Source organism: Pristis pectinata, chromosome 5 (genome assembly GCF_009764475.1).
Source record: "Pristis pectinata isolate sPriPec2 chromosome 5, sPriPec2.1.pri, whole genome shotgun sequence".
NCBI lineage: Eukaryota > Metazoa > Chordata > Chondrichthyes > Rhinopristiformes > Pristidae > Pristis > Pristis pectinata.
Genome location: NC_067409.1, coordinates 3,169,490 through 3,187,204, shown reverse-complemented (window position 1 = coordinate 3,187,204; position 17,715 = coordinate 3,169,490). Strand labels below are relative to the sequence as shown.

The following is a 17,715-nucleotide window of genomic DNA, read 5'->3' as shown; positions in this document are numbered from 1 at the left end:
TTACCCGTGTACTTATCTAACTAATTACGTTGGTAGGAAAGGTTTGGGGATACGGACCAAGTGGGACTAGTTTAGATGGGTGTGTTGGTTGGCACAGATGAGTTGGGCCAAAGGGCCTGTTTCTGTGCTGAGTAACCAGCTCTATAACTTCTCCAGAAAAAAGATCAGCGAATATAGTTATGGATAAATTATGTCGATAACCAATCACAGTCACTTAAGAACAGTGTGGTCAAAGTCTTCCAGTACAGAAGGAGGCCCTTCAGCCCAGCTCGTCCATGCCGACTGTGTTGCCCAGCGAGCTAGTCCCATCTGCCCGCGTTTGGCCCATAGCCCTCTAAACCTCTCCTATCCATGCACTTATCTAGATGGCTTTTAAATGTTGCTAATGTGCCCACTATTGCTGGCAGCTCATTCCAAATACGCACCACCCTCTGCGTGAAGAAGCTTCCCCTGATGTCCCTTTTAAATCTCTCGCCTCTGACCTTAAACCTATGTCCCCTTGTATTTAGCACCCCCTCCCTGGGGAAAAAGACTCTGGTCATTGAGCTTGATTGACAGGGGAAAGAGCCAGTCATCTTCATTCTGCCTGACTTAAATGTTAATGCACAGTCTTGCAGGCTCAGGACCCAGGATTGATCATTACTTCAGCTGCTGTCTGTGTGGTTTGGAATGAGTCTAAAACCAGAGGGGTTAAGGTGATAAGGAAAAGGTTTGAAGGGCAGGTTTTCAACACAGAGGGCAGTGGGTGTGTGGAACGAGCTGCCAGAGGAAGTGGTAGAGGCGGGTACAATTACAATGTTTAAAAGACATTAGGATGGGTACATGGATAGGAAAGGTTTAGAGGGATATGGGCCAAATGCTGGCAAATGGGACTAGTTCAGGAAAGCAACTTAGTTGTCATGGAGTAGTTGGGCCAAAGGGCCTGTTTGTGTGATGTATAACAAATGTGTTGGTGTAGGGTTAGTATAATTGGGTCCTTGATGTACAGACACAGAGGTCTGAAGGGCCTGTTTCTGTCTCGTGAGACTCTAATGATCTGAAGAACCCTCCTCGTGGTCATAGAGTAATACGGCATGGGAACAGGCCCTTCGGCCCAACTCTTCCATGCTGACCATCTGAGCTAGTCCCATTTGCCTGCATTTGGCCCATCTCCCGCTAAACCTTTCCTATCCATGTCCCTGTCTGAGTCATTTGGAGGCTGATGCTAAAGGGAGTTATTGTAAAGTGGCATCTGTAAGTCTCTGGTCCCTACCTGTGGCAAACTAGGAGATGATTGGGTTCTTGTGTTGGCAAGAGGTGGTCTACTCAATACTGTGTATTTCCATCTCCACAGCAACTCAGCTGGAGGGCAAGAAGCTCCTGATACTGACTGGCATGAAGCTCACACTCCAGGACAACAACAGCAACAAGGTATCCAGCATCCCACCCGCCTCCGGTGGCCTTGGAGAACACCCGCTATCATGACACTGAGGAGACCCTTGAGGTGGCATCGGTTAGATCAGTGCCTCAGCCCCATTTACCCGACTTGACTCCACGCCCCTGGGCAACAGTGCCCCAATCCACATCGATGTCCTCACCCAGAAGAATCTGTCTCACCTCAATCTCCAAGAGCTCTGGGGTTTGACAGAGGGCTGTAGATTTTCACCAACCTCTCTGGGGAAAAGTGTGCTGTGATTTAAAGCCTGAATGCTTCAGCTCAGTTTTTGAAGTGGTTCCCCTTTAATTTAGAATCCTACCACCCCCCCCCCCCCCCCACCTGCCTCTCCATCTCCCCATTTTGAGCATCTCTATTAGAACGTAGGACAGCACAGCACAGGACCAGCCTGGGTGGGTACATTTTGTAGGTGGTGCACACCACAGAGGGAGTGAATGGTCAGGGCGGGTGATAGGAACCCAGTTAAGCAGCTACTTTGTCCTACAAGGTGTTGAACTCTTTGGAATCACTCCACCAGGTAGGTGGGATGTTTTCCATTACATTCTGAATAAAGTGCTGGAAACCTTGGTTTCACGGACCTTCTGTTGAGGGCTGGTGGAGGAGGCCGACACAGGCAATAGTTTCCCCTTAGTTGTTCTTCCAGCCCCTCCATTAAATTGTCGTCAAGTGGAGTTTATTGTCATGTGCACAAGTGCGGTGAGGTACGGGTACAATGGAAAACTTGCAGCAGTATCACAGGCACGTAGGTACAGGCAACACAGTATAAATTATACATAAAATTATACCATACAGTGAAGCAATAAAAAGACTGCAAAAGCAAGACTTTAGTGGAAGATAAAGACAAGTCCATGGTAGGGCAAGAGGTGGTCTGTAGAGTTCGGTTGCTGAGGTAGGGTTAGGGTTTTGCAGGCAGGTTCCATTGACCTACAGAGGGACAACCTGAGCTTTCCCTTGTAAATCCATGAAATCATTGGTCTCATTTATATATTTGGGTGACGGTGTGATAAATTGCCCGTCCCTATTTGACTCTGAGCTGAGGACGTTGGTGGGTCTGGAGTTACGTGCCTGTCAGTCTGGTTAAACTCAGCAGCTTCCTCCCCTGACGGAAGTTGGTGAACAGGATAGGTTTTGACGACATTCTGGTGTGTTTAAAGATTGGTAAATTAGTTTATTGTTGTCACATGTACCGAGGTACAGTGAAGAACTTTGTTACAGTTATAGAGAACGTGCAGTGCAGGCAGACAATAAGATGCAAGGTCATAACAAGGTAGATTGTGAGGTCAAGAGACCATCGAGGACCATTCAATAGTCTTATAACAGTGGGATAGAAGCTGTCCTTGAGCCTGGTGGTACGTGCTTTCAGGCTTTTGTATCCCCTGCCCAATGGGAGGGGGGAGAAGAGAGAATGTCTGGGGTGGGTGGGGTCTTTGATTATGTCGGCTGCTTTACCGAGGCATTGAGAAGTGTAGACAGAGTCCATGGAGGGGAGGCTGGTTTCCGTGATGTGCTGAGCTGAGCTGTCCACAACTCTGCGGTTTCTTGCGGTCTCGGGCAGAGCAGTTGCCTTACCAAGCCGTGATGCATCCAGATAGGATGATTTCTGTGGTGCATTGATAAAAATTGGTGAGGGTCAAAGAGGACAAACCGAACAAGGTGAGTGTTAACTTCAGTTGCCTCTGTAAGATTCGAGTTTGGACCTCCAGTTAACTGGTGACCCCTCTGGGTGCAACTTGACTACATGTTCCGGCCCCAGAGGCACATCGCTGCTTCCATACCTCGAGGCTGGCTGACCCAGCAACCGTGTGTATCCCCCCCCCACCCCCCGACCCAGAGCCCTGAACTAACCCCACGCTCCCTTTAAAACCCTGTGGTCGATGATGGGGTCCGTCTCCCTTCTCTGGGACGTCTCAGCTGGACCCCTCCCCTCTCTGCGCGTCACTCTGTTGGGCAGAGGGCGGTTAATGCTGTCTTTGTCTCGGCAGGTGAAGCGGATGCTCGCCCAGGTGATCAGCGCCATGGCCCACCACGAGTACCTGGAGCTGGAGGGAGGCGAGGCCATGGTGGAGTTCATCGTCCGGCAGTGCGCCCTGCCCTGCAATCCAGGGGTACGACCTGCTCCCAGGGAGAGCCTCGACACTTCCCAGGGGAATCCACAGTGCAATCCGTCCGAGGCGCAGCTTCTGCCGAAACCAGTGTGGGCATAGAACACTACAGCACAGTACAGGCCCTTTGGCCCACAATGTTGTTCTGACATTTTATCCTTATTAATATTAAAATTATGTCCCCACGTGTTAGCCATTGTCGCCCTGGGGATAAAGTCTCTGACTGTCCACTCGATCTATGCCTCTTATCATCTTGTACACCTCTATCAAGTCACCTCTCATCCTCCTCCTCCTCCCCAAAGAGAAAAGCCCTAGCTCACTCAACCTACTCTTATGACATGCTCTCCAATCCAGGCAGCATCCTGGTAAATCTCCTCTGCACCCTCTCTAAAGCTTCCACATCCTTCCTATAATGAGGTGACCAGAACTGATCTCAATACTCCAAGTCTGGTCTGACCAGAGTCCTATAGAGCTGCAACATCACCTCGCGGCTCTTGAACTCAATACCCCGACTAATGAAGGCCAACACACCATACGCCTTCTTAACAACAGTATCAACCTGCGCAGCAACCTTGAGGGATCTGTGGATGTGGACCCCACGATCCGTCTGTTCCTCCACACTGCTAAGAGTCCTGCCATTAATCTTGTATCCTGCCTTCAGATTCGATCTCCCGAAGTGTATCACTTCACACTTATCTGGGTTGAACTCCATCTGCCACTTCTCAGCCCAGCTCTGCATTCTATCAATATCCTGTTGTAATCTACAGCAACCTTCTACACCATCCACAACACCACCAACCTTTGTATCATCAGCAAACTTACTAACCCACCCTTCCACATCCTCATCCAAGTCATTTATAAAAATTACAAAGAGCAGGGGTCCCAGAACAGCCCTGCAAAACATCACTGGTCCACATCCAGGCAGAATACGCTCCATCTACCACCACCCTCTGTCGATCCGACTAGTGTAAAGGACCAAATGGTCCTTGGCTGAGAGGGAAATACTGGCTGGGAGTGGGGGGAGTGCAGTGTCGTGGGACCTCCCACACCCCAAATGGGACCTGGACCTGCTCTCGCTGCCAGAAGATGGCACCCCCAACAGTGCAGCACTCCTGGTTCAGGGGGTGGAGCACGTGTGGGTCCTGGGGTGATGAGATCCCTTTATTAGTCACGTGCACATCGAAACACACGGTGAAATACATCTTTTGTGTAGAGTGTTCTGGGGGCAGCCCGCAAGTGTCGCCATGCTTCCGGCACCGACATAGCATGCCCACAACTTCCTAACCCGTACGTCTTTGGAATGTGGGAGGAAACCAGAGCACCCGGAGGAAACCCACGCAGACACGGGGAGAACGTACAAACTCCTTACAGACAGTGGCTGGAATTGAACCCGGGTGGCTGGTGCTTTAATAGCGTTACGCTAACTGCTACACTACTGTGCCTGCCGGCAGGAGAATGTGAGGGTGGCTGCCTGATATACACCGGGTGCCGTAGATCTGGAATTGGGATGGGAAATGCTGGGGAGACTCAGCAGGTCAGACAGCAGCCGTGGCGAGAGCAGGAATGCATCAGCCCGATGTCTGTCGAGACGTCATCGAGCTGCGTTGCGAGCTCCTCCCCACGGGTGCTGCACGACCTGCTGGGTATTTCCCCCATTCTCTGTCCGGTCCGGGGCTCGGGCTCCATCCTGTGAAGCACTGAGGCAAGTTCACAAGAACAAGTGGGGGAGGGTGAGGCCCCTAGCCCTCTGAGCATGCCCCCACCCTTCGATAACATGGTGGCTGATCCAATCCTGGCTCCCTTCTGCTCTCCTGCCTGTCTCCGACTCTCCAGTGGTTCATACATCTGTTGATCTCCTGGTACCATACCAGGGCCCTGCTCAACATGCACGCGGTTCCCTCGCCCACACTCCCACTCACCGCTCTCACCCCTCCCATTATCCACTCTCTCCCTCGCCACCTGCCACTCTTGGGCCCCCCTCTTGCGGATCTCTCCCTGCTGCCCCACCCAACGTTCCAGTACTAGACAGGGACAGGCCCTTCGGCCCACCAAGTCTGTGGCAGCTGTGATGCCGATTTAAACTACGCTGCTGCCTGCACTTGGTCTGTATCCCTCCGTTCCCTGCCTGTTCATGTGTCTAAGAGCATCTTAAATGTTGCTGTGGTGTCTGCTTCCAACACCACCCCTGGCAGCCTGTTCCAGGCACCCACCACTCTGTGTATAAAACAAAAATTTGCCCCCACATCTCCTTTAAACTTTCTCCCTCTCTCCTTAAAGCTACGCCCTCTAGTATTTGACATTTCTACCCTGGGGAAAAGATTCTGACTGTCTACCCTGTCTATGCCTCTTGTAATTTTATAAACCTCTATCAGGTCTCCCCCTAGTCTCTGACGCTCTAGAGAAAACAACCCTGTCCAACCTCTCCTTATAGCTCATACCCTTTAATGCTGGTGAACCTCTTCTGCACCCTCTCCAAAGCCTCCACATCCTTCCTGTAATGGGGTGGCCAGAACTGTGCACCATTGACCAAAGGTTTATGCCGTGTTTATAACTGGAACTCCTTGCACCTTTGCAGACCCCCAAGCCCCGCACGTACGACCCAGAGGAGGTGACTGAGGAGAACCTGAGGGATATGTGTGACAACATCTTGAACCTGCTGACCACCACCGTGAAGAGCATGCAGGAGGTCAGTCTGCCCGCGTTGTCCTAGCACCTGTATCGTCCTTGATGCCTGCGGTCTTTCAAAGCCAACGTCAGTTGGTGCTGCTGTGTCCTGCCAGATCCCTCCAACAATCAGATAAATCAACACAGGAACGCAAGGAAATAGGAGTAGGAGTAGGCCACTTGGCCCATCGAGCCTGCCCTACCATTTGACGCCTGTGCCCGCCGCCGGCTCCCCCAGTCACCCTTAACCCCCGATCTTTCAAATAGAAAGTAAAACCTTCAGCTCAGGAACAGGCCTTTCGACCCACGATGTTGTACTGAAGGAATTAAAGTAGTAATAAGAGTTCATAGTCATACAGCACAGAAATAGGCCCTTCGGCCCAACGGGTCCATGCTGGCCAAGATGCCGATCCAAGCTAATCACATTTATCTGCGTTTGGCCCATATCCCTCTAAACCTTTCCTATCCATGAATCTGTCCAAGTGTCTTTTAAATGTTGTTAATGTACCTGCCTCACCCACTTCCTCTGGCAGCTCGTTCCATATAGATACCAGCTTTTATATTAAAAAAAAAGTTGCCCTTCAGGTTCTTATTAAATCTCTCCGCTTCATCTTAAACCTGTGCCCTCTAGTTCTTGATTCCCCAAACCTGGGAAAAAGACTTGAGTGTATTCACCTTAGCTATGCCCCTCATGATTTTATACACCTCAAAAGTCACCCCTCATTCTCTTACGCTCCAAGTCTCAGCCCAGCCTGCCCAGGCTCTCTCCCTATAACTCAGTCCATCTGACCACCGCTCCCCCCCCCCAGCCAATGCTGCCCCTTGAAGTTTCAGCTGGGTTATCAGGCTTGTCTCTGGAGCAGAAGCCGACCCGTACCTGGGACATGGGGGAGTCTGACTCTGCAGTAACCTCCCTGTTGCTGGAGTGAACTTGCCGGAGCTGGGGGCGGGGGGAGAAACTGGTCTTTGTTGCCCACTGAAGGTTGTCTCCGTGCAGGTTCTGTGGCCATTCCTCCTGGAGTTCGTGATGCCGGTGCAGTACCTGAACGCCCTCACCCCCATCTGCCGCAGCCTGGCGTTCCTGGGAACTAAGGCACTGCAAGCTAACAGCAAGGAACCTCTGCTCAGCAACAGGACAAGAGGTTGGTGATTTTAGCAGAGCCACATCTCAACTGTCCGAATGTACTCGCCTTGTAGTTCAGTTGTTGTTCTTTACAGCTACCTGTTAATTCTGATTTCACAATACCTTGGTAATTGTCTTGATAACGTGGAGGTATCTGACCCCGGGAGTGTGTGATGGGATGGTGTAGGAGGAGCTTCACCCTGTGTCTGACCCCGGGAGTGTGTGATGGGACGGTGTGGAGGGAGCTTCACTCTGTGTCTGACCCCAGGAGTGTGTGATGGGACGGTGTGGAGGGAGCTTCACTCTGTGTCTGACCCTGGGAGTGTGTGATGGGACGGTGTAGAGGGAGCTTCACTCTGTGTCTGACCCTGGGAGTGTGTGATGGGACGGTGTAGAGGGAGCTTCACTCTGTGTCTGACCCTGGGAGTGTGTGATGGGACGGTGTAGAGGGAGCTTCACTTTGTATCTCAGCTGTTGTCCCTGTGCTGGGTTTGAGTGACAGGACAGTGTAGAAGGAGCTTTACTCTGTCTCTAACCCATACGGTCCGGGCTCTGGGAATGTTTGATAATCTGCAATCTGCTTTCCCCCAGAGGTCCCCCTTCAATGAACACGTGGAGTTTAGAAACGTGGTAAATGGAGGGCAGAGTTTGTTGTTGTGGGAGGTTGTCTGCCTTTGAGTGAGAGACAGCTCGATCAATTCTCGTTGGGAAGAATTCCTGTTTTGGGGAGATATTGGGCTGCTCTGTGAAGCGGGAATGTTATTAAGCTCTTTAGTACAAAATGTGCAGAAAGTTTCCTTTCACTTCTGTCTGCTTCGTCTCTCCGTAGATCTGCCAACACCTCACGCCTTGCTGACGCGCCTCTTGGTGAGTGGTCTTCAAATTTGGGAGTGAGACTGGTAACCCAAGTTCCCAGGGCTCCTGTGTCAGAGGGGGAGGAGAGGGGTGCGGGGAGGAATGAATTTTTCTTGGATTTAGAATAATAGACAATTTAACCGCGCCCCCTCCCCCCACTCAAGGTGGCCATTCTGCCCATCATTACCATGCCGTCCAGTCTAATCCCACTTTCCAGCTCTGGGTCCCTGTGCCGGTCGCTGTGCCTCATTCATGGTGAGGAACCGTGAAATGCGATGAGGTTCCTGCCTCTCCCACCCTTTCAGGCTCTGACTGATGCCCCCACCCAGTCTGGGGAGAGAAAACACTTTCCTCATCCCTCCTCTAACACTGTACCAGTCAATTTAAATCTGTGCCCCTGGTTTTGGTCCTCTTTTCCCCCTCGCGCCCCCCCCAACCCCCTTTCGGCACCTCCTCCACCTCCCCACCCCTCCCCGTCTGTCCGGCGCTGCCTCCTCCCCCCACCCCATCCGGCTGAGGGGAGACCTGATAGAGGTTTTAAAAATTTATGAGAGGCATAGATAGAGCGGACAGTCAGAATCTGTTCCCCAGGATAGAAATGTCAAACACCAGAGGACATGCTTTTAAGGTTAGAGGGGGGAAGTTTAAAGGCAACGTCAGGGGGAAGTTATTTACGCAGAGAGTGGTAGGTGTCTGGAATGGGTTACCAGGGGTTAGTAGTGGAAGCAGGCAGCTTGTGAGGCTTTTAGAATATCAGATGAATATGAAGGGGATGGAGGGATGTGGATGATACACAGGAGTGAGGACATTCAGTATAAATCAGCATCATGATCGGCACAACATTGTGGGCCGAATGGCCTGTCCAGTGCTGGACTGTTCTGTGTTTTACCTGGATCCTTGATTGAGGTCTATAACTGTATGATGGGTCTGGTTATTATAGTCTCCCCTTCCACTCTCTTCTCTTCCAAGGAAAACCCCCAGCCTCTCCAGTCCTGGTAAAACTCGGGCACCCTCTCCGGCGCAGTCGCATCCTTCCTGTGATGTGGTGACCAGAACCGAACGCAGTGCTCAAGCTGTGGCCCAGCTGGTATTGTGGAAAGTGGGAGCATCACCTTCCTGCTCTCGTACTGTCCGGCTCAGCCGGAAGAGTAACATCCCATGTGTCATTTTCGCCACCTCATTGACCGGTCCTTCCACCTGTCCATGCACACTGAGCTCCCTCCGTTCCTCCACACCACTGGTATCCATACAATTATAGAGTCATACAGCACAGAAACAGGCCCTTCGGCCCAACTAGTCCATGCCGACCAAGATGGCCATCCAAGCTGGTCCCATTTAAGATTTCTTTATTAGTCACTTGTACATCAAAACACAGAGTGAAATGCATCTTTTGCATAGAGTGTTCTGGGGGCAGCCCGCAAGTGTCGCTGCGCTTCCGGCACCAACGTAGCATGCCCCCAACTTCCTAACCCGTACGTCTTTGGAATGTGGGAGGAAACCGGAGCACCCGGACGAAACCCATGCAGACACGGGGAGAACGTACAAACTCCTTACAGACAGCGGCCGGAATTGAACCCGGGTCACTGGCACTGTAATAGTGTTACGCTAACTGCTACACTACCGTGCCTGCCCTGCTTGCCCGAGTCTGGCCCATATCCCTCTAAACCTTTCCTATCCATGTACCTGTCCAAGTGTCTTTTAAATGTTGTTAATGTACCTGCCTCACCCACTTCCTCTGGCAGCTCGTTCCATATACGGACCACCCTCTGGGTGAAAAAGTTGCCCCTCAGGCTCCTATTAAATCTCTCCCCTCTTGCCTTAAACTTATGCCCTCCAGTTCTTGATTCCCCAACCCTGGGAAAAAGTCTATTGTCTGTTCCCTCATGCTGCACACCCCCAGATGCATCACTTCACACTTCTCTGGGTTAAACTCCATGCACCATTTTTCTGCCCTACTGACCAGGCCACCTATGTCCTCAGGCACAGTGGGGCAGCGGGTAGAGCTGCTGCTTCACAGCGCCAGAGACCTGGGTTCGATCCTGACCTCCGGCGCTGTCTGTGTAGAGTCTACACGTTCTCATTGTGACCGTGTGGGGGTCGGTGGGTTAATTGGCCGCTGTAAATTGCCCCCATTGTGTGGGCGAGGGGTAGAATCTGGGGGGAGAATGAAATGGGATCAGTGGCTGACATTCGGCACAGACTTTGTGGGCCGAAGGGACCGTTTCTGTGCTGTACATCTCTAGGACTCCTGCAATTTAAAGCTGTCCTCACAGTCAACCACGTGGCCAGTCTTTGTATCATCTGCAAACTTCTTTATCGTGGGTCAGGTCTAAATCGTTTTTATATTACAAAGAGCAACTGAATACTGAGTCCGGGGAACCGCACTGGTCACAGCCCACAAAAATGCCCATCAGTCCTTCGCCTCCAGCCACTGAGCCAATTTCTGGATCCACTTTTTTTCTCCCCCCTTGGATGCCGTGGGCTCTAACATTCTCGACCAGCCTGCATCATGGGACCTCGTCAAAACAGTCCCAGCCGATCCAGCCTCTCGTAACTCGAGCTGATGCTGCCTGGATTGGAGAGCGTCTTATGAGGGGAGGTTGAGCGAGCTGGGGCTTTTCTCTTTGGAGAGGAGGAGGATGAGAGGTGACCTGATAGAGATGTACAAGATGATAAGAGGCACAGATCGAGTGGACAGTCAGAGACTTTTTCCCAGGGCGACAATGGCTAACACAAGGGGACATAATTTTAAGGTGATTGGAGGAAGGTATAAGGGGGATGTCAGAGAGTGGTGGGTGCATGGAACGCACTGCCGGCGGAGGTTGTGGGGGCAGATACATTAGGGACATTTAATAGTTAGCCACATGAATGAGAGCAAAATGGGAGGGCTTTGTGGGAGGGCAGGGTTAAATAGACCTTAGAGCAGGATAAAATGCTGGCACAACATTGTGGGCCGAAGGGCCTGTACTGTGTGCTAATGTTTCATGTTCTAAGTCTTCCAGTCCTGGTAACCTCCTTGTGAACCTTTTCTGCACCCTTTCCAGCTTAATGACACCCTTCCTATACCCAGACTCTCGTCAATCTTTGCATAGAAGGGATTAAAAATATAGAACAGAGCAGCACAGGAACAGGCCCTTCGGCCCACCATGTCTGTGCCGAACACGATGCCGAACTAAACTAAATCTCTTCTGCCTGCACATGGTCCACATCCCTCCGTTCCCTGCATATTCATCCGTCTGTCTAACAGCCTCTAAAACACCTCTATCGTATCTGCTTCCACCACCACCCCTGGCAGCCCGTTCCAGGCACCCTCCGCTCTCTGTGTAAAAGAAACTTGCCCTGCACATCTCCTTTTAAAATTTCCCCCCTCACCTTAAACCCATGCCCTCGAGTACTTGATATTTTCATCCTGGGGGACAAAGGTTCTGACTCTACCCTATCTTAATCTTATAAACTTCTATCAGATCTTTAGTGAAATCTGTGTGGACTACATCAAGTGCACTACACTCATCTACCCTACTGAAATGAATCATGTCAATCAGGCAGGCATAAATATGGAAGCAGGAGTAGGCCACCAGGCCTGTCGAGCCTGTTCTGTCATCTAATTTGAACCTCAAAGGCCTATCCCCACACCCTCCTACCCCTGAGGTCTTAGGAACATAGAACATAGAAAACCTACAGCACAATACAGGCCCTACAGCCCATAAAGCTGTGCCGAACATGTCCCTACCTTAGAAATTACTAGGCTTACCCATAGCCCTCTATTTTTCTAAAGTCCATGTCCCTATCCAAAAGTCTCTTAAAAGACCCTATCATATCCGCCTCCACCACCATTGCCGGCAGCCCATTCCACACACTCACCACTCTCTGAGTAAAAAACTTACCCCTGACATCTCCTCTGTACCTACTCCCCAGCACCTTAAACCTGTGTCCTCTTGTGGCAACCATTTCAGCCCTGGGGAAAAGCCTCTGACTATCCACACGATCGATGCCTCTCATCATCTTATACACCTCTATCAGGTCACCTCTCATCCTCCGTTGCTCCAAGGAGAAAAGGCCAAGTTCCCTCAACCTGTTTTCATAAGGCATGCTCCGCATTCCAGGCAGCATCCTTGTAAGTCTCCTCTGCACCCTTTCTGTGGTTTCCACATCCTTCCTGTAGTGAGGCAACCAGAACTGAGCACAGTACTCCGTGGGGTCTGACCAGGGTCTTCTGTACCCATCTGAAATATTTGTCGATGTGCTCCACTGCCTCTGTGGTACTGAGTTTCATGGATTCACTGCCCTCTGAGTGAAGAGATTTCTCCTCCGAGATCCTCCTGTAGTGATACAACACACAAACAGGCCGTTTGGCCCACTGATCTGTGCTGACCACCAGCCACCCATGTGCACATCAGACATTAATCCCATTTTATTCTCCCCACATTCCCGTTAACTCCCCGGCCCAGGTTCTACCCCTCACCTGCACACTGGGGAAAATTTGCCGTGGCCAATTAACCCACCGACCCGCACGTCTTTGGGATGTGGGAGGAAACCAGAGCACCCGGGGGAAAACCATGCGGTCACAGGGAGAACGTGCAAACTCCACACAGACAGCGCCCAAGGTCAGGATCGAACCCGGGTCTCTGGTGTTGCAAGGCAGCAGCTTGTTGTCGTAGTGTTGTGCAGTTTAGAAGCAGGCCCTTCAGCCCACTGTGTCTATGCTGACCACCATGCCTATCTATGGTAATCCCACCTGCCCACATTTGTTCCGCCTCCCTCCATTCCCTGCTCATTCCAATACCTGCCTTGATGCCTCTTAAACGTTCCTGTTTCTGCCTCCACCGCCTCCTCTGGCAGCTCATTCCCGATACTGACTACTCTTTGGGTGAGAGGTTTACCCCTCCGATCCCCTTCAAACCTTCTCCCTCTCACCTTAACCCCATGCATTCTAGTTTTAGACACCCCTACCATGGGAAACAGACTCTGGCCATTTACCTTATCTGTGCCTCTCATGTTTTTATACACCTCTATCATGTCATCTCTGAGCCTCCTTCGCTCCAGGGAAAACAGTCCCAGCCTATCCAGTCCCTCCTTACAACTTAAGCCCTCCAATCCCAGCAACATCCTTGTGAATCTTTTTTGCACTTTCTCCAGCTTAATGACATCCTTCCTGTAGTAGAACATAGAACAGTACAGCACAATACAGGCCCACAATGTTGTGCCGACCTTTAAACCTCACCTAAGACTATCTAACCCCTTCCTCCCACATACCCCTCTATATGCTTATCTAGTAATCTCTTGAATTTGACCAATGTACCTGCCTCCACCACCGCCCCAGGCAGCGCATTCCATGCCCCAACCACTCTCTGGGTGAAAAACCTCCCTCTGATATCTCCCTTGAACTTCCCACCCATTACCTTAAAGCCATGCCCTCTTGTATTGAGCATTGGTGCCCTGGGAAAGAGGCGCTGGCTGTCCACTCTATCTATTCCTCAATATTTTGTACACCTCTATCATGTCTCCTCTCATCCTCCTCCTCTCCAAAGAGTAAAGCCCGAGCTCCCTTAGTCTCTCCTCATAATGCATATTGTCTCAACCAGGCAGCATCCTGGTAAATCTCCTCTGCACCCTTTCCAAAACTTCCACATCCTTCCTATAATGAGGCGACCAGAACTGGACACAGTACTCCAAGTGTGGTCTAACCAGAGTTTTGTAGAGCTGCATCATTACCTCACGGCTCTTAAACTCGATCCCTCGACTTATGAAAGCTAACATCCCGTAAGCTTTCCTAACTACCCTATCCACCTATGAGGCAACTTTGAGTGATCTGTGGATATGAACCCACAGATCCCTCTGCTCCTCCACACTGCCCAGAATCCTGCCATTAACTTTGCACTCTGCCTTGGAATTTGTCCTTCCAAAATGTACCACCTCACACTTCTCCGGATTGCACTCCATGTGCCGGATTGAACTCCATCTGTAGTGTGGTGACCGGAACTGCACACAATACTCCCAGTGCAGCCTAAGCAGTGTTTTGTACAGATGTGAGATGACGTCCCAACTCCTGTACTCAAAGCCTCAGCCGATGAAGGCAAGCATACCGTACGCCTACGTCACCTCCCTGTCTGCCTGCGTTGCCACTTTCGGGGAACTGTGTACCTGTTACCCAAGGTTCAACAACCAGGGCCCTGCCATTCACTGTGTTGGTCCTGTCCTGGTTTAACTTCCCTAAGTGCATCACTTTATACTTGTCCGAGTTAAATTCCATCTATCATCCCCTTGCCCACTTTCCCAGTTGATCTCGATCCAGTTGTAACCCAAGACAAACCTTCTTCACTGCCCACCATATCACCGATTTTGGTGTCATCTGCAAGCTTGCTAACCATGCCACCTACATACTTGTCCACATCAGGGCAGGCACGGTAGCATAGTGGTTAGCGTCACGCTATTACAGCGCCAGTGACCCGGGTTCAATTCCGGCCGCTGTCTGTAAGGAGTTTGTACGTTTTCCCCGTGTCTGCGTGGGTTTCCTCCGGATGCTCCAGTTTCCTCCCACATTCCAAAGACGTACAGGTTAGGAAGTTGTGGCCATGCTATGTTGGCGCCAGAAGCGTGGCGACACTTGTGGGCTGCCCCCCAGAACAATCTACGAAAGACGTATTTCACTGTGTGTTTCTATCTAATAAAGAAATCTTATAGATGACAAACAACAGCGGCCTCAGCACCAATGCCTGTGGCACACCACTGGTCACAGGCCTCCAATCTGAGAAACACCCCTCTGCCACCAGCCTCTGCCTCCTACCACCAAGCTGATTGTGTGTCCAATAGGCCAGCTCACCCTAGGTCCCAGGTGTTCTAACCTTCCAGACCAGCCTATGATGCGGGACCTTATAAAAGGCCTTGCTGAAGTCCATTCAGATGACGTCCACTGCCTCATCATTTCCCTCATCAATTCTCTTCAAAAAAAAAAGACCTCGATCAAATTCACAAGACAATTTCCCACGCACAAAGCCATGCTGACCGTCCCTAATTGGTCCTTACCTTTACAAATGCAAGTAATTCCTGCCCCTCAGAATCCCCTCCATTAACTTTCCCACCACTCCCCACTCACTGGCTTGTAGTTCAACATCTTATCCCTGCTAGCTTTAAATAGAGAAACAAGATTAGCCATTCACCAGTCTTCCGGTACCTCACCCGTGGCTGATGAGGACACACAGTCTCTGCCAGCAATCATCTAGTCAATGATGTGTCCTCCCCGATGTAGCGTAGACTAGGCAGCCTTTTTGCGGAGTATCTGAGCTCTGTCCTCAACACCTGTTTTGACTTCTTTTCCTGGAGTGAAGGAGACTGAGGGGTGACCTTGTAGAGGTTTAATGAGGGGGCAGAGACGAGGTGAATAGCCACAGTCTTTTACCCAGGGTAGGGGAATCTCAAACCAGAGGCCATAGGTTTAAGGTGAGAGGTGAGAACCTGAGGGGCAAGTTTTTCCACACGGAGGGCAGTGAGTATATGGAACGAGCTGCCGGAGGAAGCGGTAGAGGTGGGTACAATTGCAGTGTTTAAAAGATGCTTGGACAGGGATAGGGGCCAAACGCGGGCAAATGGGACTAGCTCAGGTAGTCACCTTAGTTGGCATGGATGAGTTGGGCCGAAGGGCCTGTTTCCGTGCTGTGTGACTCTATAACTCGCATCCGATGCTTGGACACTGTTGACCACACCTGTGCTGTCTGTACGTTTTCTGATCCATTATTTGTCTCCTGTGCAACCCTAACCCTAAGCAACAGAACACTACAGACCACCTCTTGCACTACCTCGGACTTGTCTCTGATTCTGTGTTTTTTTTGCACTACTATCTTGTTTTGCAGAGTTTTTTTCTCCACTGTCTTGTATAATTTATGTTCTTTGTGTTGTCTGTACCTATGTGCCTGTGATACTGCTGCAAGTTTCTCATTGTACCTGTACCTCACCGCACTTGTGCACATGACAATTGACTTGACTTGTTCTGTTACATGTTGACAGAACCCATCCTGCTATGGGACTAGTTATGAAATCAAAGACTAATTTGACTTCAGATTTTTAAATAATGTGCAATGACCACAGACTATGAAGATCACGCCAACTAGAATAGCAAGATAACGGATTCCTTAAATGGATTACCAGGGGTAGTAGTGGAAGCAGGCAGTTCATTCGAGTTTAAGAGGCATTTAGATAGACACATGAATATAAGATAAGATTTCTTTATTAGTCACATGTATATTGAAACACAGTGAAATGCATCTTTTGCGTAGAGTGTTCTGGGGGCAGCTCATAAGTGTCGCCAGGCTTACGGCGCCAACATAGCATGCCCACAACTTCCTAACCCGTATGTCTTTGGAATGTGGGAGGAAACCAGAGCACCCGGAGGAAACCCACGCAGACACGGGGAGAACGTACAAACTCCTTACAGACAGTGGTCGGAATTGAACCCAGGTCCCTGGCTCTGTAATATTGTTGCATTAACCGCTACACATATGAAGGGAATGGAGGGATGCGGATGATACACAAGAGGAGAACATTTAGTATAAATTGGCATCAAGATCGGCTCAACATTGTGGGCCGAATGGCCTGTCCAGTGCTGTACTGTTCTATGTTCTAGGTGTGGGAGGATAGGGGGAAACAGAAAGCAGATTAAAGGTTCAAGGCCAGTTCGCTCAATGCCACTGACGTTTGCTTAGAAGTGTTAGAGAAAGGAGATATGTTGGAAAGATTAGCAGAAGGTCAGAGGATTGGGGATGGCGAACATTTTAAAAAATAACAATGGAAGTCTTCCAGTAGAAGTGGGGGAAAGCAGATTGAGAATAAACCAGCAAAAAAAACGGTCAGAACTTGTTTCTTCAGTTTTATATAATTACACTAATTAAATGTTGGTCCCTTAGAGAATGAGAATGGGTAGCTAATCCTGTAAAAGGCAGAGCCTTGTACAAACATTTTCTTTACAATTGAAGGCACTGGATTAGAGGCTGTGAGCTATAGGGAGATGTTGGACAGACTTGGATTGTTTCTCTGGAGCGTCGGAGGCTGAGGGTAGACCTGATAGAGGTTTATAAGACTGAGAGGCATAGATAGAGTAGACAGAATCTTTCTCCCAGGGTTGGAATGTCAAGTACTAGAGGACATGCATTTAAGGTGAGAGTGAGGAAATTTAAAGGAGATGTGCGGGGTAAGTTTTTTTTTACAAAGAGAGTGGTGGGTGCCTGGAATGGGCTGCCGGGGTGGAGGCAGATACGATAGAGGCGTTGCAGAGGCTTTTAAGTAGACACATGAAATGGAGGGATATGAATCATTGCAGGTGGAGAGATTTGGTTTAATTTGGCACCGTGTTCAGCACAGACATGGTGGGCCGAAGGGCCTGTTCCTGTGCCGTTCTGTGTAGAGTGCAGAGAAGATTTACTAGAATGTCGCCGGGTCTTCAGGGGTTGAGTTACAGGGAAAGATTGAACAGGTTAGGACTTTATTCCTTGGAGTGTAGAAGAATGAGGGGAGATTTGATAGAGGTTTACAAAATTATGAGGGGT

At 50.2% G+C, this 17,715-nt stretch overlaps 1 protein-coding gene across 2 annotated transcripts in view; it reads left to right on the top strand.

Annotated features, from left to right (window-relative positions):
• Window positions 1-17,715, top strand: part of mroh1 (maestro heat-like repeat family member 1) — a 91,891-nt gene that overhangs the window by 26,649 nt on the left and 47,527 nt on the right. For both annotated transcript variants that reach the window (XM_052015969.1, XM_052015968.1), the window contains exons 11-15: window positions 1,334-1,410; window positions 3,418-3,540; window positions 6,113-6,223; window positions 7,199-7,343; window positions 8,154-8,191. In XM_052015969.1, coding sequence (XP_051871929.1) covers window positions 1,334-1,410; window positions 3,418-3,540; window positions 6,113-6,223; window positions 7,199-7,343; window positions 8,154-8,191 — 494 coding nt within the window. The remainder of the gene's footprint in view (window positions 1-1,333; window positions 1,411-3,417; window positions 3,541-6,112; window positions 6,224-7,198; window positions 7,344-8,153; window positions 8,192-17,715) is intronic.